The sequence below is a fragment of the Panthera tigris genome, chromosome A1, assembly GCF_018350195.1.
Source record: "Panthera tigris isolate Pti1 chromosome A1, P.tigris_Pti1_mat1.1, whole genome shotgun sequence".
In the NCBI taxonomy this organism is placed as follows: domain Eukaryota; kingdom Metazoa; phylum Chordata; class Mammalia; order Carnivora; family Felidae; genus Panthera; species Panthera tigris.
This window is the reverse complement of record NC_056660.1, coordinates 45697414-45725198: the sequence shown is the minus strand read 5'-3', so window position 1 is coordinate 45725198 and position 27785 is coordinate 45697414. Positions and strand designations below refer to the sequence as shown.

Sequence of the window (27785 nt, the reverse complement as noted above, 5' to 3'; positions counted from 1 at the left end):
ACCTGCATGGTTTCCTTATAGAACCACTTGACCTCCTCCTGTTTAATTCTTTCCCAATATTCAGTGCTCGTTTCTAATATACCTTGCCATGAAGATTTTATTTTCTTCACCCTTTCTGTACTTGTATCATCTAAATATTATCTCTCCCCTTTCTTAATAACCACTGGGTGCCATTTGAATCAATCCTTTGGCACCATAACCTTATTGAGATTATAACTGCATGCATTTTTAAAATCTTCTTTCTACAGCTTCCTCCTCACGCAAGATAATGTCTATGCAGTTGTCTTGTAATCAATAGAGTGGTTTTCCAATAGAAGGTATTTTTAGTTTTACTATCATGGGTGTGATATAACCTCAGGGTGTGCAAGAGACTTACATCCTTCTCATTTCTGCACTTTTTACTGCTCCAGCTTTAGCCTCAACTCCTCTCATTCACATATTCCTTCGACAGATACTAATAAGGGCTTACTCTGTGTTAGGGAGCTGAGATTCTATGTTCTATTTTTACCTTTAAGGAGTGATCCCTGATTTCCATCAGCATCTCAAAGGTAAACTACACAAGAGGTAAGAACCACTGATACAGGTGATAATTGCATATATGTGCAATACATAGTTTAAAGTGCATCAGATTAGGCAGAACTGTGAGTTTGGTGTATATTTTAGCGCACCTCCAGCATGCTGCCAAACACGCACTTACAATGATGTCCTTTCCATATTAAATCCTTCCCTTCATTCACCCAAACTCAAAATCCAGATACTGTTCCAAGGAAACTCGTAAGTGTTTTTATGTTTCTGACAGTCGATTTCTCCAGAATCTGTACTGTTTTCGTTCTGTGTAAGTCACCTTACCCATTTCCTCTAGGTCCTGCTGCCAGAAGAGAAGTTGATAAACTAGTTCATATCCTTTTGCCCTTTCTCAAGTTATTTCTATCATAGTTAATTTTAACTGTTCGCTGAACTACTTCAGGGTTAGTTTGTATAAGGCAACCAAAATAACATATAGTAAGAATTTTATTATCAACGTAATACTTCATCATCACGAGCCTCATTCGAGAGAAATAGTAGAGAAGTCTCGTGCTTATGGTACAAGAGCAAGATTCTCTCCATGGCACATTGAAGCCAAGTTTACCAAAGGAAATGTAGAATACATTTAGTGATTTGTTAATTATTGAGAGTTTATTATTAGCATTTTATATTTTACAAAGCACTTTCATATACATAATCTACTTGGATTTAAACTATAATCCTTTGAGTTTGTAATCATCTTTTTAGTAAATAAATGAATCTCATAGAATATAAGAGATGGATTTTTTTCTCCACTATTTGCTATTACTTGCTAGAGCCAGGGCTTGAACTCACACTTTCCGAATCTAGCCTGGTTTGCTCTTCATTTTACCATAGCTGCATCCAGATTTTGAGAAGTGGGCTTAAAATTAAATACGGGAAAATAGCTTTACTCTATCATACCCCTGGATATTTTATAAGACTTGAAATAGATACATGAAAGTCATGCAAATAAAATTTGATGTGATATTTTGTAATCTGTTATTTTATGAGAAGATGAAAATAGAAAGAAAAACGTTTACATGACCATTTCTAATTGAAGATTACACTCCGGATCACAGTATTCTACTTTATTATTAGTTTCCATTGCCAAATTAAACCAAGCGTCCTACAGTAGGAGTGAACTAGGATTGAGATTATGATTGAACTCAACTTAAATGACTGTGTCTGATGCCTGAATATAAGTTTCAAATAAACCTTTTAAATACCAACCCTTGGTATTTTAGATTATTCGTGCCCATACTCCAGTTGAATGATGTGGCCGATGAGTTTAAAAAAAACCACCAATAAATGTAACTTTCTATATAATTGTGATAGAAATGTAACAAAAAGGGGCAAAGAAACATTCATATTTTGATAAATAAATATTCATAGAGATTATCATATTCTCTAGAATTTTTGTCAACATTTTTTTCACTTTTCCAGTATAAAAATATAATATTTTCATACAAAATCCCAGATCACTTGTAAACATTAAATAGAGAGACTTTTTTATTTTAATAGTGTTGCTATCTACTTACATCAAGATGAATAAATGTGAATTCCCTTGGAACGTATGGTTTTCTAAAAGTGAATATTTTTGTACTTGGAATTTATGATGTAATAAAAGACATCAGATACAAAAAGACACACACACACACACACACACACACACACACACAAGAACTTGAAAGAGAATATATAATTCAAACCCAAAGGGATTAGTTATGAAAATAACAACTGAGTAGATTTTATTAACAGGAAAGAAAACATTTTAAAAGTAGAGGCCCATTATTTTTTTAAACAACATTGTTCCTTAGGATATCCTGCTAAATTGTTACGTGTGATAAGATTGGATGGAAAAAAAAGCTGTCTTACAGAGGCATCAATCTTACTGATAGTCATTTATTGATATGTGACTTAAAATACAAGGAAAATCATGAGATGAAATGATGAGCAGAATGAAATATCATTTTTTCATACTTCATTGATTTTGGATTTATAAACGTTTTCTTATCTTCCATCTCTGCTTTCTATTTATCTTGTCCATTATATCCTAGTTGATCCTAATTGATTGTATGTTGTTATAACTGTCATTATACTTATTATATAATTATTAAAATGTTAATCAGTATTTTTCTGGTTAACAGATGAAATCATTTATGACATTGTATTATGTGCAGTTCTATTTTCCTTTAGAAAACCACTGTGGTTCCCTGCAACTGAATTAAAATACAAGAAAGTTATAAACCACTCTTTTTTAGGAATTTAAAAATAACAAGAACTCCTTTGAGAACTGGCATAACTACTGGTCCCCTATGGATATGGAGTACTTAAAAAATTGTACCCTAGTTAGTGTGGCTTTCAAAAGTGCTTACTTTATTCTTAGGAGGACATACCCTTCCCTGCATCTAATTTTCCATCCCAGGTGTAGGGAGTGCCTGTCTTATAAATGGTTGAACTTTTTCTAATTTGATAAAATGAAGCCAGGAAATTTAAGAATCCTTGTAAAATGGAGTTTGTAAACCTATATAATTAATAACTTGCTTTGGAATTTTGTGTTTATGTGATTCAATTCTTTTTCAGTCAATATAGGTGAAATCTCCAGTAAATATGGGTGGAATGTCCACTCAACTATTTTTTTAATTTTTTAATATTTATTTGAGACAGAGAGAGACAGAGTATGAATGGGGGAGGGCAGGGAGAGAGGAAGACACAGAATCCAAAGCAGGCTCCATGCTCTGAGCTGTCAGCCCGATGCGGGGCTCGAACTCATGAACTGTGAGATCACGACCTGAGCTGAAGTCCGACGCTTAACCGACTGAGCCACCCACGTGCCCCATCCACTCAACTAATTTTTAAGAATTTTTATAAGAGATAATAGAGAATGTGAAATTTTACATTTGCATGACACTAGAGTTTGTTTCATTCAGTATATATATAGGTTGAAATATATATATATATATATATTAATTTGAGAAAATCGAAGCCTGAAGAAGTTGTTACATGTCCAAAGTGGTTGATACACCTTGGACACTAAGTCATTTTCTATACATAATCCAAAGTATTCAAAATGTGAGGTCCTATTCTAGTTATCAATAGCCGTGTAACAAATTGTACCAACAATTAGTGGCTTAAACCATGACACATTTAAAATCTCAATTTCTGTGGATCGGGATTTGGATGCAACTTAGCTAGGTGCTTCTGGTTTAAGGTCTCTCATGAGGTTTCAGCTCTGCTGTCAGCTTGTGTTATAGCCTCATGTAAAGGTTCAACCGGGCAGGGGGAATCTGCTTTCAAGCCAACTCACATGGTTTCTGGCAGGCCTCAGTTCCTTGTCATGTGTACCTCCACAGGGTTGTCTCATGACAGGACAGCTGGTTTTTTCCAGGGCAAGAAATATAATAGAAAGAGAGAGAGGAAAATGGAAACTATAAGTTTTTATAACCAAATCTTGGAAGTGACAGACTAACACATTTGTTTTTCTCTGTTTGTTAGATCTGACTCAGATTAAGGGGGAAGGTTCTAGAAAGGATGTGAGTAACAGGAGGGAGGAATCACCAGAGGCCATCTTAGTGGCTAGTATATAACCACAAACCCAGAGAAAATATTCCCCAAGTATTTGTCAAGTACATTATAAGATGTATTAATTATTTAACTCTTTACAGTAAAATATCCTACAAATAATGAAATCGGGATAGAAACTCTTGATTAAACAATAGTATTCTCTGTGTGTTATTCTTGCTGATTTTATACTTACTGTGGTCAGGTAAGAGTGTGTCCTTATACTTACGAAATGTGCATTGATGTTTTAGGATTAAAAGGGAAGATGGTTCAAACATATGTAAACATACACACAGAAGAAGAGAGGGAGAGAGCAGAGAAATAATTTCAAAGTAAACATGGCAAAATACAAACAATTGGTGAATTTGAGTAAGGAGTTGATTCATTTTCTAGGGCTGATTTAACAAATTGCCACAATCTTGACGGCTTAAAACAACAAAAATTAATTTTCTTTCTGGAGTTCTGGAAGCCAGAGGTCTAAAATCAAAGTATTTGCAGGCATAAGCCCCACCCCGTGCAAGAGACTATAAAGGAGAATCCATTCGTTACTTCTTGTAGCTTTTGGTGTCTGTCAGCATCATGCATTTACTATGGCTGGGAAATTCTGATCTCCGTCTCCCTCTCCACTCTGCCTCTTCCTCTTGACTGTGGATCTCTCCTGTCTCTGTCAAGTCTCCCTCTGCTTTTCTCTTATAATGACACTTGTCATTGGATTCAGCATCCATCCTAAACCCAGATGATGTCCTCACCTCAAGATGTTTAACTTAATCACATCTGTAAAAATCCTCTTTCCAAGCAAGCTACCATTCCGAGGTTCCGGGGATTAGGCATGGATGTATATTTTAGGGGACTACCATGCAACCCACCCCAGGAGTATCTAGGAATTCTTTGTCCAATTCTTGTAACCCTTCATAAGTTTAAAATTATTTGAAAGCAAAATATTCAAGAACAGAAGACAGATTACATTGTCAAATGTTGTGATAATCCAAAGAGCATGCCATCTGACAAACTTTCTTTTACAAACAAAACTTAAAAAAGTATGTGCAGATATATCAATTTGGAATAAGGTGTTTTGTGAATTTGTGCTTCATCATTGTTCACTGTTTGAAGTCAGTGGAGATTAGGTAATGTTAAAACTCTTTTCCATGTTGTCTGGACTCTCAAACATTTGCTTTAATCTTCTTAGAGCATTTAGGATATCAAAGGTCATTTTTATTTCAAAAGGAAGAACTATATTCCCAATTTTACCATCTTTGTAAGGAGACTCAATGAGACTTTCTATGATGTTAATTGCCACAAGATGACAACTTTTTAGTAGGGTCTTGAAGCCCAAAGGAATATTTTTGTTTTGTATGTTTGATCTTTGATTAGTGTGTCTTCTTTTCAAAAATATATATTGATCTTAAGAATCACCCTTTATTTTAATTTCTTTACTTGTCAACTGTGCTCTAAATTTTACTGTTTCTTAGCTTCATATTTAGAGTGGCCTTATGTAATATCTCTCCTATATAAAATGACTAATGAATGAACCCAATCATGCAAGTCTATACCAAATGATAGTTGAAACCGTGAGGACCAAGATGAGCATGAGGATTCCACTGAAGCAACTGCAGAAAAATAGATCACACACACACACGCACGCACACACACACACACACACACACACACACAGAACAATTTGAATCCTATATCGGGAAAAATAGAGTAGCTAATGAAATAATGTTGGGGGACAAAATATTTCACTAACTATAAGAATTGGCTACTAACAATTGGGATCAGTCACTCCAGTCCAGGTTAAGCTACTTGAGGTTTGTAGATTGTGTTTTTAAGCCTTCTGTCCTCAGTGTCTAGCACATTGTTTATGTTAAGTAAGTGTTAGCTATGTAAATATGTGTGTCATGAGTGATTTTATTAACTAATTTGCACAACAGCCAAACATAGTCAAGCATAAATGTATTGAAGTTACATCAAATAGTCATGGGAATGATGGAACTTATACTCAAATGTGTGTGTATGTATGTGTGTGTGTGTGTGTGTGTGTGTGTGTACATTCATATCGTGCTTTTTTCTTAGACGATCTTTAAAGAATTGTGGAATCAGTCTCTAAAGCTGAAAGCAAATTCAGGTGGTCATCTGGTTCTATGCCTCTCTTCAAGAGACAAGCAATTATTATCCCCATGATCTATTAAGCCACATTTTCTTTAGCATGTGACAGCGAAGGTGATGCTGATCGAAAAATATTGCTCTCCATTCTTAAACAATTTCACATGCACATAGATGTTTAACAAGCGCCTTTTTGGAGCTATTATGAGAAAACGCTAGCAGCCTTGGTCTGGAGGAGTAATTTATGACAGCTAGGTAAAGGGTGTCCAAGATCATCTTGATCACATTAGCCATGCAGTAGCCCTACCCCTGCACGGCAGTCTTTCTTCAACCCCCAGTGACAAGGGTGATAAAAAAAAATAACACAGAGAGTCCTACTTTAGCTGCTTAACTCCGTTTCTTCTTCTAGAACCTGCGGCCTCAGATCGCCTGTCAGTAAGTCAACAGAGAAGGGAGTGAAAGGAGAAACCGCAGAGGGAGTGAGTGTAGTGTGAGAAGAGAGGCAGTTAATAGAAAGAAAGCCTGTGTCCGATACTCTCCTCCCCAACTTCTCTTCCCTTTTGGCCTGTTAACTAGAAATGTGGAAAGGTGAGGGAGATGAACTTAACTTGTTCTGACATTAGTTAGAGACAGAGAGGTGCCTACTTCCATATTTCTGCCCCAGAGAGAGGTAATTGGAAAACGTGTTGTGTGGTTAGGTGTTGTAATGGAAAATAAAGGAATGATCGAGAACAGTGGAATCAAATTATAAGCATAAAGGCAAGTGTGCTGAAGTTTTTAGCCACTTGCAAAATTGAGAGATCCTATCAGGACTGTGCAAATACATTGCTCTGATTAATTTTCCTGGGGTGAAATATGAAAATATTTATAAAATTGAGAATCCTGCCATGAATAAAATTTTCTCTGTGATATAATAAACTAAAATAAGCCATAACGTTGGTGTCTGAAATGAAACTGTAAAAAAAAATGTTTAAATAATAAAGAGCTGAATGAGAAGATTTCACCGTGAGAGTAAAAGGAATCCACATCGAGACATTACTCTGAGTTGCTTAAAATTTTGAAGAATATTCAATAAATAAAGTAAAGATTAATTTATCTTAGAGGGTTTTATATTTGATTTTCTAAATATTGTTATGGACGTTGTGTTTCATTATCCTTTCTTTAGACTCCTTTTTCATGTATAAAGGGCTAGTTTTTCAATCAGAAGGTAAAAAGTGTTCAGGGTCAATAGAATTAGCCCTTTAGTTTTAATGATACTGAATAATTCATTTATAATTTCGGAATATATTTGATTCCGGTTTTTCTTTTTAGTCGTAAAATGACAAATTTTAATTGTACGTCCTTTTGTAGATTCCTTAAGAATATATTTGAACAAATCATTGATATAAAGGAAGGGTTAATTGAGCAACACACATACTAATATACAAAGCATTTCTTTTATATGAAGCTCTAGAAATATTCTATTGTCAATCCAAACAGAACAAACTAAAATGAGATAATTGGGAAGGTGCCCATAAAGTCAGCCTGAGTATATTATCACAACTATATGTGAGATAATATTTGTTTTAAAAAGATTCTATGGCACTGTAAACTCAGTCTCATTAGAGACTGCATTTAAAAGGCTTATAAAGTTACTCATTAATGTTATCTTGTTGTATCTCCACAGCTTTTTCATTAAAGAAAATTCAGCAGAAAGCATTTTCTCCTGATAGCAGGAACCAATTTGCAATAAATGTTCTGGAAACCACTAGGGAAGCCATTACTGAGGTCTAATAAAAACAGACAAGCGTAACTTGTTCTATATTTTTGTTTCAATCACATACAGATGAGACCCCGCTTTCCACACCAACCGCAAGAGACAGCCTTGACAAACTTTCTCTAACTGGGCATGGACAACCACTACCTCCAGGTTTTCCGCCTCCTTTTCTGTTTCCTGATGGATTGTCTTCCATAGAGACCCTGCTGACTAACATACAGGTAGGCCTTTTTGTAACCTGGAAGAAAGGAACAGGGAAGACTCAAGCTGTGAATTTTTCCCAAATTCATACTATTCCAGCTTAAGCCACTCATGAGATTGCCTGAATCATGACATTGAACTTTTTCCAGCAGTTGAAGATTTTAAACTTGCTACACTACTCAAACTGGTTTAGAAATATGTATACGCAGCCTTAATAAAAGCTTCAGTGAAAATGACCTGGGCATTTGAAAAATCATTCTGCCTCAATGCTCTCCTTATTGCCAACTGATGGGAGGAATCTAACTGTTTAAGTTTGTCTGATTTACTAAACGACGGCACACCAGTTCTAATAAATATTTGGTTATTTTTAAACTGTTGGCCTTCCAGTGAGGAAATGATATGTTTAGTCACTTAAAATATGTCTAATATAAAAGAATCCAAAAAATCCCTTCTTTCATAAATAAATTTGTTTCAGTTAATAGGGTTTCTTCAAAGAACAGACTTCAAAAAGCTATACAAAACTTTGCACGGATTTCCTATGTAGTCCCCAGGATGTATATTTTACGTACAGTACATTATGAATCAAAAATACTTACAGTTAACAATAACATAGAGCATGGAGCCAAAATAATAAGAGTGTTTGGGATACAAGAAAGCATAATTTTCTTGCCCACACATGAAGCGATCATGTGGACCCCAGATGGAGATTTTTGCCCTTTATTTCTCCATATTTGGAGTAGCTAATAGTAAGAATGTGCTTGAAGATACTGTGCTGTTACTTTTGTTCTGTTTTCTTTTTTAAATTTTTTATGCTAGTACTTGATTCTTAGTGATATTTTTCTGTACACATTTCCTACCATATTAAACTTTCTCCCAGTAGAAATGTAATTAATTTTATTTACCTCTCCAAGGACATAACAGAAGGCCTTTAATGTAACATATCTTCTCATCTATTAATGTGGCATTTTTAATACTAATGTAATTAGAGTCTCCAGAACTGTATTCAACTTTAGGTTTTATATCTCAGTAATTGAAATAAATCATCAATCTAGCCTAAACTTAATCAAGGCCAAATAATTGATTATATTTTTAAATAAACATAAGATTTTTTTTTCTAAATTTGACCCATATTATTGTTTTTTTTAATGAGGTGGAGTTTTTAATGAATTTTTCTTTTGTTAAATTAAATGATTTCAGAAAATATCCCTCAACATTTCTGAGTTTACACTCTGAAAATAAGGGAATAATTAATTTTGTTATGTTTACAACTCCATATGAAGCAAAGAAAAAGCTAAGGGTTTACTTAAAATTCTCCATCCAGTTATATGTATCTTCATTAACTAAAATGTGTTTAAGGAGCAAAGTGGTCATTTAATTTCAGTTTCAGCAGAGAAAACATTTCTGGGTATCATCAGTATAAACCAGCTTGCTCATCTCAAGAATGGGTTCACACATGGGCTCTTGCATTGTGTGTGAATACCAAATCTCTAAGTCACATACTGCTGGCTTGGGAATATTTCTCCACCTATCCCACACCAGGTTTCCCAGACTAGAAATGTATCTGCATCACCTCAAACTGTAATTATTTCTTCCAAAAAACAAGAATGAAGAGAAAACCCCATTTTTAAAATGTACAGATTTTAGACATATATGTTATTGAAGGTATCTCTAGATTTAATATACTCTCTTTCTGACCTTCCAGTCAACCTTGAGGACATATTTTAGCAAGAGTTGATGGTGGGACAATAGTCAAGGCAAGCTAAATTGTTTATCGTTAGTCCCCAGTCATGGGGATCTGGGTCTGTCAAAGTCAGAACACCTACAGTAAGAATATTTTGTTGAAAATAAATTATACTTGTCCACTTCAGTGCATTCACATATATGTACATAAGGTAAAATAAAAATTAAAAATATTACTGAGTTCCATGCATAGGAATACACACGCATATGCAATATATACACACGCACACACATACATGTATAAACACATGTACACATGCATATACACACATATATACTGGATTTATGTTCAATAATGGTTTCACATCATTTTGCAAAAAGTTGCGAATGCTAGTTCCTTTATTATTGCCACATTTATTGAGTTATAGTAATATCCTAGGAATGGTATAGAATGTTTAAGCAGTCATGACCCTGGCTTATTGGGCATACAGTATAAATGTGTTTGCTGTCCAAATTCTAATTTGGGTAATTACATTCTGCCTACCTCAATTTCCTCTGCAATTTCAATTATATATAATGGGGTTCTCTGCTTTCTATTTCAAAATGGTAACATGCTTTTTGTGTGGTAAGTTTAAAGCTCCATATTTCTTTTGGAGATATTTTATCAGGATGGCAATGGAAAAAATGGAGTTAAAAATGTTTACATGTTTCAAATCATACAATCCCATGTGTGAAATTAAAGTTTATTATGTATATTTACTATTTTAATTAAACTTAAGACATTGGGTTGTATTTAAATTTAATGTATAGAAGTCTATTTTTCTTACAATTAATGACCAAAAACCCTTCAAAATAATGTGTTTAAGATTTTGTTTTCTAATATTAAATAATTTCATATCATGATATTCTATATTTGATAAATCTCAATTTTCAGATTTGTAATGGTTAGTACAGATGTCCATTACATGACATATCCAAATTGAATTTTCATAAATTTTTTTTTTTTGCTTTAAAAGAGGACCTGTAGAAAAATACTATACACTAGTATTTTTAAATGTACTCTGTATACTAAATATGTGTATCTTCCATAAATGATAGTAATTTCACTTGAGTGATACGGATTCATTCCAGATTTTGCTTTTATAAAAAATAATTATTTTATGTGGATTTTGTCTTTCTCTATGTGGCAATATTTTATTATGGCTTCCTTATTCAAACATGTCCATGGAGAACTCCCTATGAGAATTTAAGTGAGGAAATAGAATTTTAGTGTCAATTTACTGAATGTGACACCTTCGAACGTGGGCTACCCAATTAACACACTTAAAGGAGAATTTTACTCATTATTCTCAATCCAAGCTTTCATGCTGTAAAGCATAGCTACAACCTATTTGTACAGAGGATTGGGAACAAATAATTTACATTGTTTATCTTATTATAAAAATAACTTAAAATGACTTACAAATATTCAAATAAGAATAGGTAAATTAAAAACAAAGGTAAAATAAGGTAGAGAATGTGATATTTAGTTAGGGGTAAGGATAGCATTGAAGATAGATGCCATAAGGTGATATGTGATGGGAGTTTGGTTCACTATGATTTGCCTATATGGAGGAATTAATATAAACAAAGAAGAGCTAAAAGGGTTGTTAAAACCACAATAAATGGCAGTCCCAGATGGCATCACTATGGCCTAATAAATAAAATAATCCAACTATGGGACTTAAAAAGTATTCTCTAATTTGTGTTTGACAAAAGAAGAGGAAGAAGAATCTGACTTACTACTAAGGCCAAAACACTGATAATGTATCTTCTAGTCTTTACATTTCAATGCCACAGCCAATCCTATTATATTTTATACATTTTAAAAGTTAATAGTTTTTATTTGCATTTTTAATATGTCATTTTAATTATAACAGATAAAAATAATTAGGAGGAAACTTTCAAAAAGGTACACAAAATAGGACATTGGCTTCAAAACATGGGTAGACTGAGATCAGATATATTGGTGTTACATTATATCTTTTTATGTTTAATTATGTTTATAGAAGTTTTCTTTTTGTTCTCATTACCAATTCATGGAGAGAGCTCATTAAAACAAAACAAAACCAAAAAAAAAAAAAAAAACCAACAGTGAAATATATCCAGTATTCTAAACACAGTTTACTGTGCTCAAGAGAATAGCATTATCTCTTAAAGGTCTGGACTATATACCGTACTTACTAATTTACATTGTGTACCACCACCACAATAATAATAATGATACTAGTAAAAACTAACAGTTACTGAACAATCTTAATGTGTCATTATATAGAAAAAAAATACTCCTGTGTTTGTCTTCTGCTCTCAATATCCTACTACAACATCACTTCACCTCCGACACTTGCTCACCAAAAGTCGGATAGTTTTTTCCACATCAAGCAATTCTGCAGCACTGGCTGGAGACCCTACAATTTAACTCAATTATCTACCTGGGATAGCATCACATCCCACAGGTTAAGAGTTCAGTTCCACAAGATTGCCCCCTCCCCAAATGCCAGATGAAAATTGCAAGCCCAGGTTATATCCCATGCTACTGACCAAGCAGCTACGATCAGAGGTTCCCATCACCCCCATCTTGGTTTCAATTAATTAGCTAGAGCAGTTCACAGATCTCAGGAAAACATCTTCCTTACTAGATTACCAGTTTGCTATCAAGGGACATAACTCAGGTACAGTCAGATGGAAGACCATAAGGCATGGTATGTGGGAAGGGGTGCCGAGCTCTCATGCCTTCTCTGAGCACACCACCTCCCCAGTACCTCCAGATGTTGACCAACCTAGAAGCTCTTTGAGCACTTTTTGAACTCTGTTGAGTTTTCATAGAGTTTCCATTATATTGGTGTGATTGATTAAATCACCCACATTCTCGATTAATTCAACTTATAGCCCCTCTGTCCTCCCACAGATCAGGGGGGTGTGGCTGAAAGTTCCATCCCTCTAATCACAGAGTTAGTTCCCCTGTCAACCAGCCTAAATCCTTAGGGCTTTCCAAAAGTCACCTGGTTAAAATGAACTCTGGTGTAGTTGAGAAGGGCTTATTGTGAATAACAAAACACACCCTTTTCACCTTTTTGCTCTTTTCACTTAGGAAATTCCACCCATTGTAGGACCTCTGTGCCAGGATTGAGATGAAGACCAAATATATCTTTCTTACTATAAATCACCATGTCCACAGTTCATCACTATGCGAACTCTATATGATATTACATTGAATCATCTTTATAATCCCACACAGTGGATCTCATTATTAGCTCCATGTTACAGATGAGTAAATGGAGGCAGACAAGTTTTTTGATCAAGGCCATATTCTAGTGATGGGAGTCTGGATTTAAACATAGGTAGGATAATAACAGAGCCCATGTTGCCACATTGCCATACATGATCAAATAATCACAAGATGGGTTTTATACCTGGAAGTGCTTTTGAGGGAGTGTCTGTTATTGACTGACTTTGGAGAACAGTAACCATGTTAAACTAAGTATAGTTGTATCTCTTGTTATAAGAGCTTCTGTGAAAATGTATTGGTTGGCACTGTTCTTTTATATATTTGTGTACAAAATTTCCTGGTTTCTAAGGACACTCCTCTTTCTCATCCTGGAAAGAAACGCTAAAAGGAAAAAAAAAAAAGGTTTAAATAAGCTTGAGAGTTCTGATCTAAGCATAGTCAATTTACCAGTTTGGGATTTTAGACAAATCATCTGTTTTATCTGGACCTTGTTTTTTTTTTTTTTTTTTTTTTTTCAACTTCAAAAAGCTTTAATTAGAATGGGCAATCACTAAAATCCCCTTCAACTAGGATGTTTACTCTCATTAGAGGCAATGCATTATTGAGCGGAATTTTGTCACATTAATTCCAGTTACACTCAAAGAACTTTGATTCTGATACCATCTGATTCTGAAACAATTTTTGTATAAAAAACAAATATGGTGAAGGAAGCTTTTCTCTAGGATCTAAATAGTAGATTAAGAAATGTTTCCTTCCTATCAGTATTACTGTAGGTTCTCTTATACAAGCAGATATTTGTACTTTTAGGTTATAAAAATAGTTGAAAAAATGCTAGATCAATTACAATGCCCTTCTGAAAAGAAATGTATAAGACTCATTCTCTGAAAAATGATTAAAATAATTGAATTCACAAGATCATTCTAGAAGACAAAATATGTATGTATATGACAACAGTCATGCCTCGTGAGAAAGAAATTTGAGGCCAAACAACCATTGTCTCTTATAATTGCTGTGCCATAGAGTAAACTTGAAATGCATTTCTTTAGAATTGTCATTGTCCAACATCATAACTGACCTCCTCCTGGAGAAAAATTCATGTTTTAAACCTTGTGTGTTTTGCTGTAATTCATCATCACAGAATTGTCATCACAGAATTTTGCTCAATACTACATGTCCACGTGAGACTCAGCATTTAGTGTGACCTTTGCATATGATCTACCTGGAAAATTTACAGAAGTTACACAAATCTGAAAGTACTATTATCACTGATGGTTAAAATGGTGTCCTAATGATTTGTAGATGTTGTGAACACTACTTGCTATTGCTTTCCCAGCCCCCTGCTGCACTGAAATTTAATCGGTTTTCTGTATTTTTTTGCAGCAAAGCTGTCACAAGCAATAACATATTTTTGCATATGTACCAGTTTGGCTCTAGCACAGATTTTTGTTCACACTGGACTCCTACTGATACGCACTGATTTAAAGTCTAAAAATGAAACTTAATTTTATATAGCTTGTAAGTAGTCCCTGGAGGGTATTGGATCTTAAAGCTAGTATTTTTCAGACATAATCAGCAGGAATAGGTAATGTATTACCATTAGGGACATTAGCGGCAACTGTAACAAAAGAAAACAGTAAACATAAATGCTCTTAGCAACTTCATACATTACAACAAATATTAATATAAAATTACACAAATTAGAGTTACAGTTTAAGATTATTCAACATGTTTATTCATAATGATTGTTTCATATTTAAAGAACACCAAAATATTGTGTTTTGTCAGCCAAGGACAATAATAGTTTAATAGTAATTTATTTTAAACAGCTACTGATAATACAACCAATCAACACATTAAGTGGTGCCAACATTGGCATCTTGCTAAATAATCTCTAGACATTGCACAGAGAGTACATCTTTCAAAGATAAGTCAACAAGAGCAATCAGAGCAGAAAATTAGAATTTGGTATCTTAGAATTAAAATACAGCTAAACTAAAGTTTTAATTGGGGTGATCTAAAAGGGCACTTGATGTAATGATCTCTTTCATTTGTTACTAATTGTTTGTTCCTGATGAAGAAGAAACATACACAGGAATGTTGCTGAATTGAGTTAAGATGGCAGTTTCCTTAGCAGCTATGTTTTATTGTTAAAAACAAAAGAGTAGGGAGGGGCAAACAGCCATGTAGAAACCCTCCAGCTTGTTTCATATCACAAGAATTATACCAGGAAATTCAGGATCAGGTATAACAGACATGAAATAATTTATATGTGCTTGAAATGAGAATGAAATGGCTTATGATAATGCTATGTTGGTGAGCTGATCTGAGGGTTGATGAGCTAATCTATTGGGCTAACAAGTCAAACCAGAATTGAAATTCCAGATTCAGACTGCTTATGTTGTCTCTTGCAAGAGGGGTCATATCCTAGATCAGATGTACAAAATAGAACCAACTTCTATTTCATTTATAATTTCAGTTGAAAATTTTAGTCGCTGGTGTTCACAGACCAAGACAAAAATATCTTCTACTTCAAAAAGGCATTTTTTAATTGCCTAGGTGATAAGCATAGAAATTTTAGCTCTAATGTTTACTAATAATTTTCTAAAGGATATTGGGAGAGAACACATGCAGAATACTTTTTAATATGTTTTCATAATCTCATTTTCAAGAATCTCAGAATATGACTAAATTTTTAATTATCAAAGAGTAAATCAACTTATATATCTCTTATGTATATGCGTATATGTATATATGAGATTCCATTTTCAGTTGTATAGTTTACCATATACTCTTGAGTTATACGGTCAAATAGTCCCCTAAAAGTTATTCTCAATTTATTATAACCATTTTAAATGACTTTTTAAAAACAATGCACTATTAAACACTGGGTTTTGGATCCCTTGCGTGTATTTTATATGTCAAGAAAAATATACTAGTATTATAATTTCTATTCATCAAATTTTTGGAATCTCCTGTATAGTAGGCACTCTCTGGGCCCTAGGAACATAGTACTAAGTGAAAGAAAATGTCCCTGCTTCAGAGAGTTTACATTTTAGTGGAAGAGACACGGCATAAAGCAGTAAACGAACACATACATGACAATATTACATAATAATAAATGATATGAAGAGTTCTAAGGAGAGAATAACGAGATGGGTTGGAAGGCCAATCCAGATAGGGTGATGAGGAAAGGCCTTTCTTGACTGGCAACTACACAGGGGTGAGATGAAGTGAGGGCATAAGCCACGCAAAAAGTGGGAGGAAAAGCATTCAGGAAGAGAACAGAAAGAGCAAATCCCTGGTGCAGAAACCAAAGGTAAGCACTGTGTCCAGTATAATCTCAATAGGGAATGGTGGAGAAGGAGCTCCAAGAGATAGGTGGGCACTGCTAGGATCACTTGGGACTGCGTAAACCACGTTGGATCATCATTTCTCAGTTCTTATTTTTTAGCATGCTTATGTGCTGCCCGCATTTAGCTTTAGATCTGGATATTCTAATTAGAAGCAATTGAACCTGCATGGCAAAAACATTTGTCTTCCTAATACAATTTAATTAGTTTTAGAAGTTTGGTGCTTTAGTTACAGTACTTGTCCTAGAGAATGCAGAGTGAATGTACAAGAATGAAAGAATTTGATAAGCTGGTTCTTTTTTAAAGATGCTTTTAGTAACGAATGAAATGTGCTATGCACCAAAATATTTCAATTCTGAATGCCTTCTTTGTACAGGGGCTCTTGAAAGTTGCCATAGATAATGCCAGAGCTCAAGAAAAACAAGTCCAACTGGAAAAAACAGAGCTGAAGATGGATTTTTTAAGGGAAAGAGAATTAAGGGAAACACTTGAGAAGCAGTTGGCTATGGAACAAAAGAATAGAGGTATTTTTAAACTTCCAAATAAGTCTAATACTTTATATACAATATTTAACAGAACAAACTTCTGTTTGGTGATTTACTGTGAGACGATATAGCTTTTTTGTTAATTTACTATCGCTGAAGTTCACAGCAGGATTTGAATCCTGGGCTCATTGTATTTTTTTTCTTCCCCAGAGTACACGGTTTCTCTTCTGTTCATACCTCAGGGAATTGAAATATATTTTATCATTAATCACATAATTTTTATTGCTCATAGAGCTTAACAAGTAAGATAAGAATGAGCTCTGATGACAGCCATGAAGAAAAATTTTGTATTTATTTACCATTGCCGTTTGAAAACTTAAGAGTTAAGTCACAAAGCTAAAATAGGAAATACTGACTATTCAAGCGAAGAAGATTTAGTAAGATATTTATCAACTGAAATTGAAGACTGATGAATATCTGAACAAATGACCAAAGTTGAGTGTTTGTATAATTTTCTCTCTGAATGGCTCGTTTTCATCCAACAAGGTCAAGTACACATTAATGTATAAACCAATATGAATTTTTATTGGGTAAAAATAATAATATTATCAATTTATGAATTCCTTCTTCTAACACACTTTACAGCACATGTACAGATAATTTTGAAGGTCATTCATATGTGGGTGTTTATATTATTTGTGAGATTAAGAATATTTTTTTATAACCAACTTTCCCTTTGCCTCAACTATAACATTATCTTAACTACGCCAGAGGGAGAGCAACTTTTCTCTCATTTAATAAGTTTACAATATAAATATTCCATGTATTCTCCTTCTATATGTTTGACACCATTATTTGAAAATCATTGTTTCTGTTTTGTCTTTCAAACCAGCAGGACTTAGTAGGTTGTTTTCATTTGTTACTATGAAGCAATATCTAGTGGGTTCCTGGGATGAGGCTGATTTGGGAAGCCATCACTGCACGTGTACAGCACACTTCTAGATAATGTGGTTTCATATAGATTTAGGTACTAAAGTAATCAGGACATGATAAACATTGATAATGGGATGTGTTCTATGTGCATAATGAAGATTGGTCAAAGAGTTAATCTTCCATGAGATAACCATGTCTTGATTTTGTTCTCACCTGGAGAATTTTTTTTCTTTTTTCTTCTTCTTCTTCTTCTTCTTTTTTTTTTTTTTTTTTTTTTTGACAAGACTTAAAGGTAGATCCTTGAATTCCTAAAGTAATCTTTTGGTTACTTGAGAGAACTTCAGAATTTTATTGGTTCAAATCTGTTGGAGGCTTTATCTTGATTTTTTTCTTTAACCACTAGAGGGCAAAACATTTCACAGATCACCTCATGAACCTCCCATTTAATTAATTGTGAACAATAAATTAAAGGTAATATCTATCAATGTTTATCTATTGTAAATGTATCTGTTGAAGCAGTGTACTACGCTGAAGAGAGAACATGGCGATATCGTTTGGTTCAATCACAGAGGAGAAAACAGTAAGCAGTCAATGGCAAGGCACTGGGTATTGAGCTTTTAGTGCCATGGAAATATACAATCTAAATAAATAATTCAGAAATTACTGTTCAGAAATTCAGAAATTTCCCATCTTCGGAAAGGGATATAGTAGACAAATGATTTTGTTAATATGGTTTTCACACAATTTTTTAAATTATTTTTTTAATGTTTATTTATTTTTGAGACAGAGACAGAGACAGAGTGCTAGCAGGGGAGTGTCAGACAGAGAGAGACACACACACACAGAATCCGAAGCAGGCTCCAAGCTGTCAGTACAGAGCCCGAAGTGGGGCTCGAACTCACAAACCATGAGGTCATGACGTGAGCCGAAGTCAGACACGACCGACTGTGCCACCCAGGCACCCCACTTTCACACTAAACACTGTATTAAATAATAATGTTATTCTTTAATCTGCAGTAAGAAATCAAAAAGCAAACTTGGAATGACTACTCCTTATGATTAATTCTACCAGAAGGATTTTCTCATACTGATTCTGTCATATTCACATCCACAATGTTTATCAACCAGCAAAAAATATATATATACATATATATGTATATATATTCTAAAGAAAAACATTTGCATGCCCCCATATGCTGACTGCCTACCTTATGTAAATTGTAAAAGCTGAAACAATTATCGTACTGAAAGTATAGTTAACATACACTTTATGAACATCGTTTATCTGTTCCCATTTATTGATATTTAAATTGTCCAGTAGGAGAAGATGTATCATAATTAACTTTTTGTATCGTAATCTCCTTTTTTATATAAATACTACATTATTGTCAGCAGTAGCACATTATTATCATTATAGTGAGGTTTTATTCTCCACCAGATTTCGGCAGAATAAAATATAATTTGCTTAAAATATGGTATAGTGCATATAAATTTGCTTTAAAGAAATTATTGATATCTCTGAGCAAATTATAATAGCTTCATCTCCCCAAAAGACTGCTTATATGTTAATAATTAAGAGTATTTAGCTCACTATATGCAATAATATTTATTGCATCTTTTTAAATTTCAAGGAAAAATTCTTAACTGTTTTGCAAACAACTATAGGGGAAATGCTCCATTTGCTGTCCAAAAAATGGTCCTTCATAAAGGAGGCATGCTTATAAAGGTTGGCATTATTCTAACTACTCTGACTATTCTGATTCAAGGGCAGAGACTAATCCACAGAATTTAATCAGGCTTCCTTTATCAGTGTATATAAATAATTACTAACATTAATTTCTCCTTAAATCTGTCCCAACTGATGACAATAAAGGTATCTTCATAATATAATAGTACAAAGCTACATAAAAATTGGCCTCCTTGGATATTCACTGGGATTTAGTTTAGAACAAGGTGGAATTTTTTGAACTTTCTCTGCATAAGTAGACTCAGCCCAGCAGGGGGGAAAATATATATACACACACACATACACACACATACATACATAGATGAAAAACATAGATCATTTGTAACTTTGAACATTGCAAAAAAAATTTTTAAATATAATATACACTATTTTCTAGCCATAGTTCAAAAGAGGCTAAAGAAGGAGAAGAAGGCAAAGAGAAAATTACAGGAAGCACTTGAATTTGAGACCAAACGGCGTGAGCAAGCAGAACAAACACTAAAGCAGGCAGCTTCTACAGACAGTCTCAGGGTCTTAAATGGTAAGAGGGTGCATCTTTATGCATGGCTAACTAACTGTAATTTTTAGTGCTCAAAAGACAAGTTAAACCTGTGTTTGTGGTTTCATATTTTTCTATGTCTAGTGCTTCCGTAAACTGTGCTTGTAGCTGAGACCCTGGTGGGAAGTAGTCACATGTGTTGGAGAAATGCTTTATTTCATAGGTGCCTTCACTGTCTTGTTACTTAACTTCAGTATCTGGGACCTGACCTTGCTTTTCTGTTTAACCAAACCTGTCTCTACTGAAATAGGCTAAAATATTAATCTGAGCACTTCCCACTCCCTATCCCGTGTTATGAACAATTTTGCGGTACTTATTTATCTATTCAAATATTTCGATGATTCTTACGGTTATGGTCTTTGTTCAACCGTTACAAGATGACACAGATTTATGTAATTTTAATTCAGCACCAAAGTAACAGGTTGCTCTTTTTTTAAAGGACAATAGAATCAAATGAAATATGTGTCACTCTTACCTTTCTGTGCTTTTAGACTCTCTGACCCCAGAGATAGAGGCTGACCGCAGTGGCAGCAGAACAGATGCTGAGAGGACAATACAAGGTAGGAATTTGCAAAAGGCTATAAATCTAGATCTTGCTATATGAGTTTTTCCTCAGCTTTAGCCTGCTATTCAAGCATGTAGCCTACCATCTGGGCCACATCAAAACAAGTTCAAACAAGGTCAAGTTCATCTTGCTTGTTTATATGAGTGAATTCATTTTGTGCTGATAGATTTTCTTTAAATTAACAGGTCATTTCTGTTTATACAATGCAATTAAAAAGGAATAATTAATTTTAAACAATGTATGATTTAATCTTGGACATAGTAAATGTATTTTATTGAATGCTTGAAGCCAATCTCATGCAGGAAAGGCTTATAAGTTCTATACTCTGTGAATAAAAGCATGGGTTAATCAAATAGGTAGTTCTTAAATTTGAAAATTTCTCCTTCTCTTTTTTGTGACAGATACGGCAAGGTACATGCAAAATAGACTGGTTGAATGTTAACAATAAATAAGATTGTTTAGTCCTCTGTGGATTTCCTGAATGTTCTGTATGCCATTATATACATTTTAATAACACAAATATGCTGAGCAAAATCATATATAGAATACTAAAGGGAGTTGTATTAAACACTCAGAAGAGCTAAATATGTATATTGCCGAGACCACACTATTAGGAAAGAACAAAATCTGAAGGTAACATTTATAGTCTAACATCTATTCTAGGCAATAAACTCAGTCTAACAACATGAATACTAAACAGTAAAAAGAATATTTGTTTTCTATTTTAAATGAAGATGGTTCTTCAAAGGGAAGCCTAAAATGATTAACTGCTATAATCCTCCCAATTGCTTTTATTTTGCATTTTAAACTCAATCATTTTGGGGATATTGTGTGACATTAATTGTGCTACTTAATCAGCTACGAATGTGCCATTTTCGGTTTAGAGTAAAGGAAATATACTTTTGTAAAGTATCAGATATGCAGTAAGTAAAAATCAGAAACTTGAAGAAGCATTCCTGAAGAATATTTTGGCCTATGTTTGTTTTACCAAAAACCATGATAATTATTATTTTAAATCCTGAGGATCGAACCATATGTTATTGCAAGACATCTCCTTGTATATATAAGATTAATGCAATTGTACATTTAAGAAAGTCTTATTTTTTAGAGCATTATGGATATCAGCAAAATTATGTGCGTGTATATGCATATAATCTTATTAAAATCATAAGATTTCTGTTGCAGCTCTCTTAAAAATTGCATACACATATTAACCAATGAGTAATATCAAAGCCAGTCCTCTTTATCAGGAATGATAACTTCAATAAGGTCAATGTAAATATCAGCCCTAATTTGTGTGTTCACAGACCACTCATGTCCTAACTTAGCTAATGGACAAAGTGGTCTGAGAAAGCACATGAGTCTCCAGGAAGATGTGATATATAAATTATCTGGTATCTAAAGAATCCTCAAAGTTGTCAAACTCAATCCAAGAAAAATGATAGAATATATTCCTGCACATTAATGGAAGATATGTTTTCAATGTTAAGAAGCAATTAGGCAGTGATTAAACATTTTGCGTGGTTGACATAATGTTTATTCCAGGAATTTTCTACAAGTAATATTTTGGTCATCAATTAGGCTATAATTCTATTAATTTGAATTTGTAAAATTCACATATATTCAAATATACACTTTAATATGGATAAAGTCTTGCTGTATAAGGTTGAAGTATTGACTACTTTCAATTTCTATTGTGATTTGCTTATTCTGAGTAAATTTTAAATTATAAATTGCCTTCTTTTTGCTATCCAGAATGCTCTCAGTTGAGTAACAAAGAAAACCTGCTCAAACAACTTTATAATTAAGGCAATAAAACACTTGAAGGACAATTATACATAGTAATATAAAGCCAAATATAAATGATTATGGAGTTATTTAATGCTTTGCTTTAGTTGTAATATAAAATCTTAATCATCTCATTCATTCATTCAGCTGGTCAATTAAAAATATGTGTTCCTGAATTCTAATGTGAATAATCAATAATACCCTACTTTTATCATACTTATCCTTAGATTTAATAGTTTTATTATACTGTTCAAAAGCACAATTCATTTTCAACAAAACACCTAATATTCATGGTTTTAATTAGATAATATGATTTTTTCTCAAATGTAATAAAAAATTATAGATGAATCTGTATTTTTATATTTTAATTGCTAAAAAGGTATTTCAACAGCGTTGTACCACCCAAGATATTTATAATACCAGGCAGAGCAAAGAGATCATCTTTTGCTACTCTAATCCCACTAAATAAGCTCATTTAGCCCTTTGAAGCTTTTTTAAAAAACAAAAACAAACAAAAAAAAACACCTTAGACTAGATTAATATGGTAGGAACAAAGAACAAAATGAACTGTGAACAGAAGAAATCAAATATAAAAAAACATTGAGTTAAATTCTGAGTCTAAGCACGACAGGAAATGCAAAGAAAGAATTGGAATCCATTGCTAGTTTGTGAAATGGTCTGTGTCATGCATTTGGGGGGCCCGTGAGCACTTGCTGCTTCACAATATAAGAATGACACGAACTTAGTCTCTTTCTCCATTTGCCTTTCTCTTTCTTGGTGTCCCCAAGCCCAGGTGTTATAATACTCTTTGTATTCTTTCTTGCTCCTGGTTCAACCATAAGTGAAATTATTCTCTGTTCCAAAATAAACTCAACTTAATTAGGAAAGACAAAGGAAACCCACATTTCTCTATGCTTCTCATGTATTTATTTTTAACATTCTGGCAATAAAGAAATGCCATGCTTGGCCCAAGAGTTAGTCACCTAGCAGTTGGGCACTTAAATACCGCTCAAGTGCCAGGTAATTACCTCCAAATAAGCACCTCGGATTAGACTAAATATTGCCTCATTGGCATTTAGTACCACCATTTCTGTAAAACTATAAACGAGAGGGGAGGAGGAAACCAGAAAGATGTTTGGAAGATATTCCTGAGCAAAGAGACCCTAAGTAATTTACTTACTTTTGATATGTAAAGTAAATCATCTCATGCTACACAGGGATAAATTCTTCATTGCTGGTGTTTCTCGTAAGCAACTCAAAATTCATGAGTTTAGTGGAGATATTATGGATAGAGAATGAACATCAAAAAATTTAAAAAAACAACTTGTTTCAGGAGCTGAATTATATGGTGATTAACTCTCATGCCTTGAGTCTTACAGATTTATATGTCATGATTTGTGTTGGAAAATTTTATCTTACTTTAAAGCTTTTTGTAAGATCTTTTGAATATACAGAGTAGACAAAGTTCATATAAATACTTACGGAACACTTTTTTGGACTAGTTAATAAATATCCACCAAAACCCTTTCTGCCCCCACCCATCCCCACACTGTGTGCAGCCAAATCTATAATATGATGGCTTTCTCCAGCTAAATTCTTTTTAATCTCTCTTTATAGGCAATGGCACCCACTTAAATGGTTTAACATACGTGTTTTGACAATTGATAAAATATATCTCTCCAGCCCCATTCAGACACCTCTTAAGTGCTCCAGGTAATATCCAACTTTTATTTGCCCCAAGTTCTGACAGAGGCCTCAAGGTCCAGTACCCAAAACCTGAAGGATTGTGACCCCTTGCCAACCTGTCTCCATCCAGTGTTCCTTCCCTAGGGAACCCAAGCCCTCGCCTGTCTGATGCAGAATCCTCCTTAGTTTATAGTAAGGGAAGAGCAGAGCACACATTTCCCTCCCTCACCCACCAAACTGGATACAACTCTTTCCCCTCGTCCTCGAATCCTCCCATGTTCTTTCGATTTCCTGAAAGTCCCGAATCTTTCTTCACCTATCAGGGACATGTTTCCTTCCTCTTTGCGTTTACTTACCTATCCTTGAAGTCTCATTATGGAAGTGGCAGCTTCCAGGAATCCTGCCCAGACTCCACCACCGCCCCTGCAGCACCTCCCTGGCCCCGGCGTCTAGTTTCTCTTCTTTGAGATTCTTATCCTACTTTTCTCTTCTCCACAATAACCTGCTGTGCATTTGTAGTTCCTCCTTCAAGGTCTTCTTCCTCTCTGGAAGGTAGCTGAACAGAATGTGAACAATGCCTATTTTGGTGACTAATGTGCCCCTAGTGCCTGTATGCTTGACATATATATCTGAGTATATCAGATGTTTGTGCCATGTTCACAGTGTTGAATGTTTGCTATATCGTGAAGGAATGTATCAACCACTGATGACTTAGGACCTGTTTGATTTTGTAGATGGGTCCTTATTATTCTGACATGTCTATAATATGTCTATTATGTCTGACATTTTTCAGACATTGGTTGGAGAGACTGATGCGAGGAAATGAAGGATAGTATAATTCAAACTAGGAAAGTCAGAATTACAGATTCTGGCAGAATTAATTTTCATACCTGATAGCTGAGTTAACAAGATGTGTTTATGCTTCTTGTATGTATGTATGTATGTATGTATGTATGTATGTTTGTGCTTCTTGTATGTGTAATGTTATTTCTTATTTGCACACTTGACTGAAGATTTGGATTCTGTGAAGATTCACTTACACTCATTTTTTTTCATTTTAAATTTATATTTAATTTAACATGCTATAGTCACATTTTTAAAATAATACTTTTATCTTTTGTTTACTATACATTAACCTTATGCTCCTTATAATTTTACATGATTAAATCTTCTCCATAAATTATTTAGGTTATCAATATATAGACACAAACTATAACATTCTAGAATCACGGATTAGTGCTGTTTTACCTGGGTATTTTATACATTCCCAGAGTCTGAAAGGTTCACTTTCCAAATAGCTTTGGCTTCTTTTATTTAAGAAAACCTGTCTTTGTAAACCAAAAATGAATTGGTAAAATCAATGGAAATGTGGACCGTCGTTCCTCTGATGTCTTAGAATATCTTCAATTCATGCTTGCAAAATCTTGACTTCACCTGAAAGTACATCTCTTTTATTTACATCCAATGGCCATAATCAGAACTGTTTGGCTTTTTATTCTTTTTTTTTTTTTTGACTGATCTCAGATCATAGCAAACCAAATATTCTTCCAATAAAAGGACATAAAAGACCGGCCTTCATATTAACAATCTTTTTTTTTTTCCAATTAAAAAAAATCTCCTTTCTGCTTCCTAGATATTTGAAGATAATTTAAAAATTATTTATTTATTCAACAAATATTTATGGAATAAGGCTGATATGCCAAGCACATTTACATGAGCTTATTGCCTTAGCTCTAGCAACGGACTTTAAAGATCAATTAAATCTCTTCATTTTGCAGACAAGGAGAGTGAGACTTAGGGAGAGCACATACTTGTTACAGGTTATAACATGAGTTAATCAGAGTTGGGAATATAACTCAGTACAGTTGCTTTTCACATCCTGATTGTTTTAGGTTAGGATTGCTAAAATGTGCTTTTGTTGCTCTTTTAAAATATGTGATGATTATTATTATTTGTTTAGCAACTTACAGTTACAAAGCATCATAATGCATATCTTTCTTATGAGTGGAAATTGTATCTTTTATCAAAATTTTTTTAATTGAATCAAATGTTTTAACACTCAATGAATTTCCTAGTAATGCATGTTCTTTCATTTAGACTTAGGGATATTATATAGTAAATGGAAGTATTTGCTTATTAAAATCATGACGTGGATGGAAGCTGATATTTATTGAGTCTTTCTATATATTCTAATTTAAAGATGAGATAAGTGGGGTGCCTCGGAGGCTCAGTCAGTAAGTGTCCCAGTCTTGATTTTGGCTCCAGTCATGATCTCAGGATTCCTGAGATAGACCCCCATGTGGAGCTCTGTCCCTCTCTCTCTGCCCCTCCCTCACTCACACTGTCCCCCTCTCTCAAAATAAATAAGTAAACATTAGAGGTGAGATAACTAAAGTTCATAGTGGCTAATTAACATTCTCACATTTGCACTATGAATTAGTGAGGTCACAAACATGTGAATCCATGTTTATGACCCCAAAGTCCTTGTTCTATCCTCCATGTCTTGCTGTCTGAACTCACTTCTCTCTCTTCCAGGATAACACTTGCAGTCCTGTGACCCAATTTGAATAGTTAGCACATTGTCTGCTAACGGCTTAAGAAGTTCAAAATAGTCTACTGACAGCTACTAGAGAATGATACAAGATTAGGAAAAAAAAAGTTTATTTTCCAGCTTTTTAAGTTTTAATCCATCATTATGCCTATACCATGTTTATAGACACTTCCAGACACCCTGGGGAAAACTCACTCTAAGTGAAGAAAGCAAAGAGGCGATATAAGATACTAAGAAATTAATCATATTTAGATAAAAGATTTATCTACATCCCTGCCACATAGCATGCAATGAGCTTAAGATCAATTTAAAATCAGACACAAATCCAGTTGTGATTGAATATAAGACATTTGGAGAACCTGTTCATTTCCTTTTGCTGTATGTGTTTGAACAGAGTTACTAAATGGTATTCCAAGACTTTTGCCCTCTAATCGTCCTAACTGAAAGTTACTTAAACTTAGGACTTCTAAAATCTTTTTGGAAGTATTGTTTAAATTTAATTTCATATAATTTTCTTATGCACATTTCTATTTTTAATACTTAAAGAAAAGACCCTTAAGTTTAACTTAGGAGTGCAGGCTTTCTAGGCACCTCTACAGAACTAGCGATTAGGAAATGCTAGGAGTGAGAATGAGATTCAAATCTCTGCCTCACTATTTTGTTTTTTCCTTTAGTAATTGCTTAACCTCAGAGGGATGCTCAGAAGGATTAAATAAAATAATCTATGTAAAGCATTCAGCATATACTGGGCAAGGGTATGCATACAGTTAAGTCTTAACTGTTAACATTAAATTTTATTATTATGATTTAACATATTTACAGTGCCTAGCAACTAGCTGTTAAACACTGAAGCTATTATTACTCTGTTATGTAATTTACTTTTCTTTTTTCAGAAAATTGTTCTTTATAATATAATGATTTGGTCCCACAGTAGAGTGTTTGTAGAAATTTATAAGAATATTATTGCTCTTGGAATCTAATTTTTCATATTTAAAGATGTTTTTATTTAACTTAAAAGAGGGCAGAG

The 27785-nt window shown here is 33.8% G+C and overlaps 1 protein-coding gene across 2 annotated transcripts in view; it reads left to right on the top strand.

Moving 5' to 3' along the window:
- Positions 1-27785, top strand: part of DACH1 (dachshund family transcription factor 1) — a 429592-nt gene that overhangs the window by 375646 nt on the left and 26161 nt on the right. For both annotated transcript variants that reach the window (XM_042977988.1, XM_007099181.3), the window contains 4 exons: positions 8036-8187; positions 16842-16989; positions 20007-20150; positions 20660-20728. In XM_042977988.1, coding sequence (XP_042833922.1) covers positions 8036-8187; positions 16842-16989; positions 20007-20150; positions 20660-20728 — 513 coding nt within the window. The remainder of the gene's footprint in view (positions 1-8035; positions 8188-16841; positions 16990-20006; positions 20151-20659; positions 20729-27785) is intronic.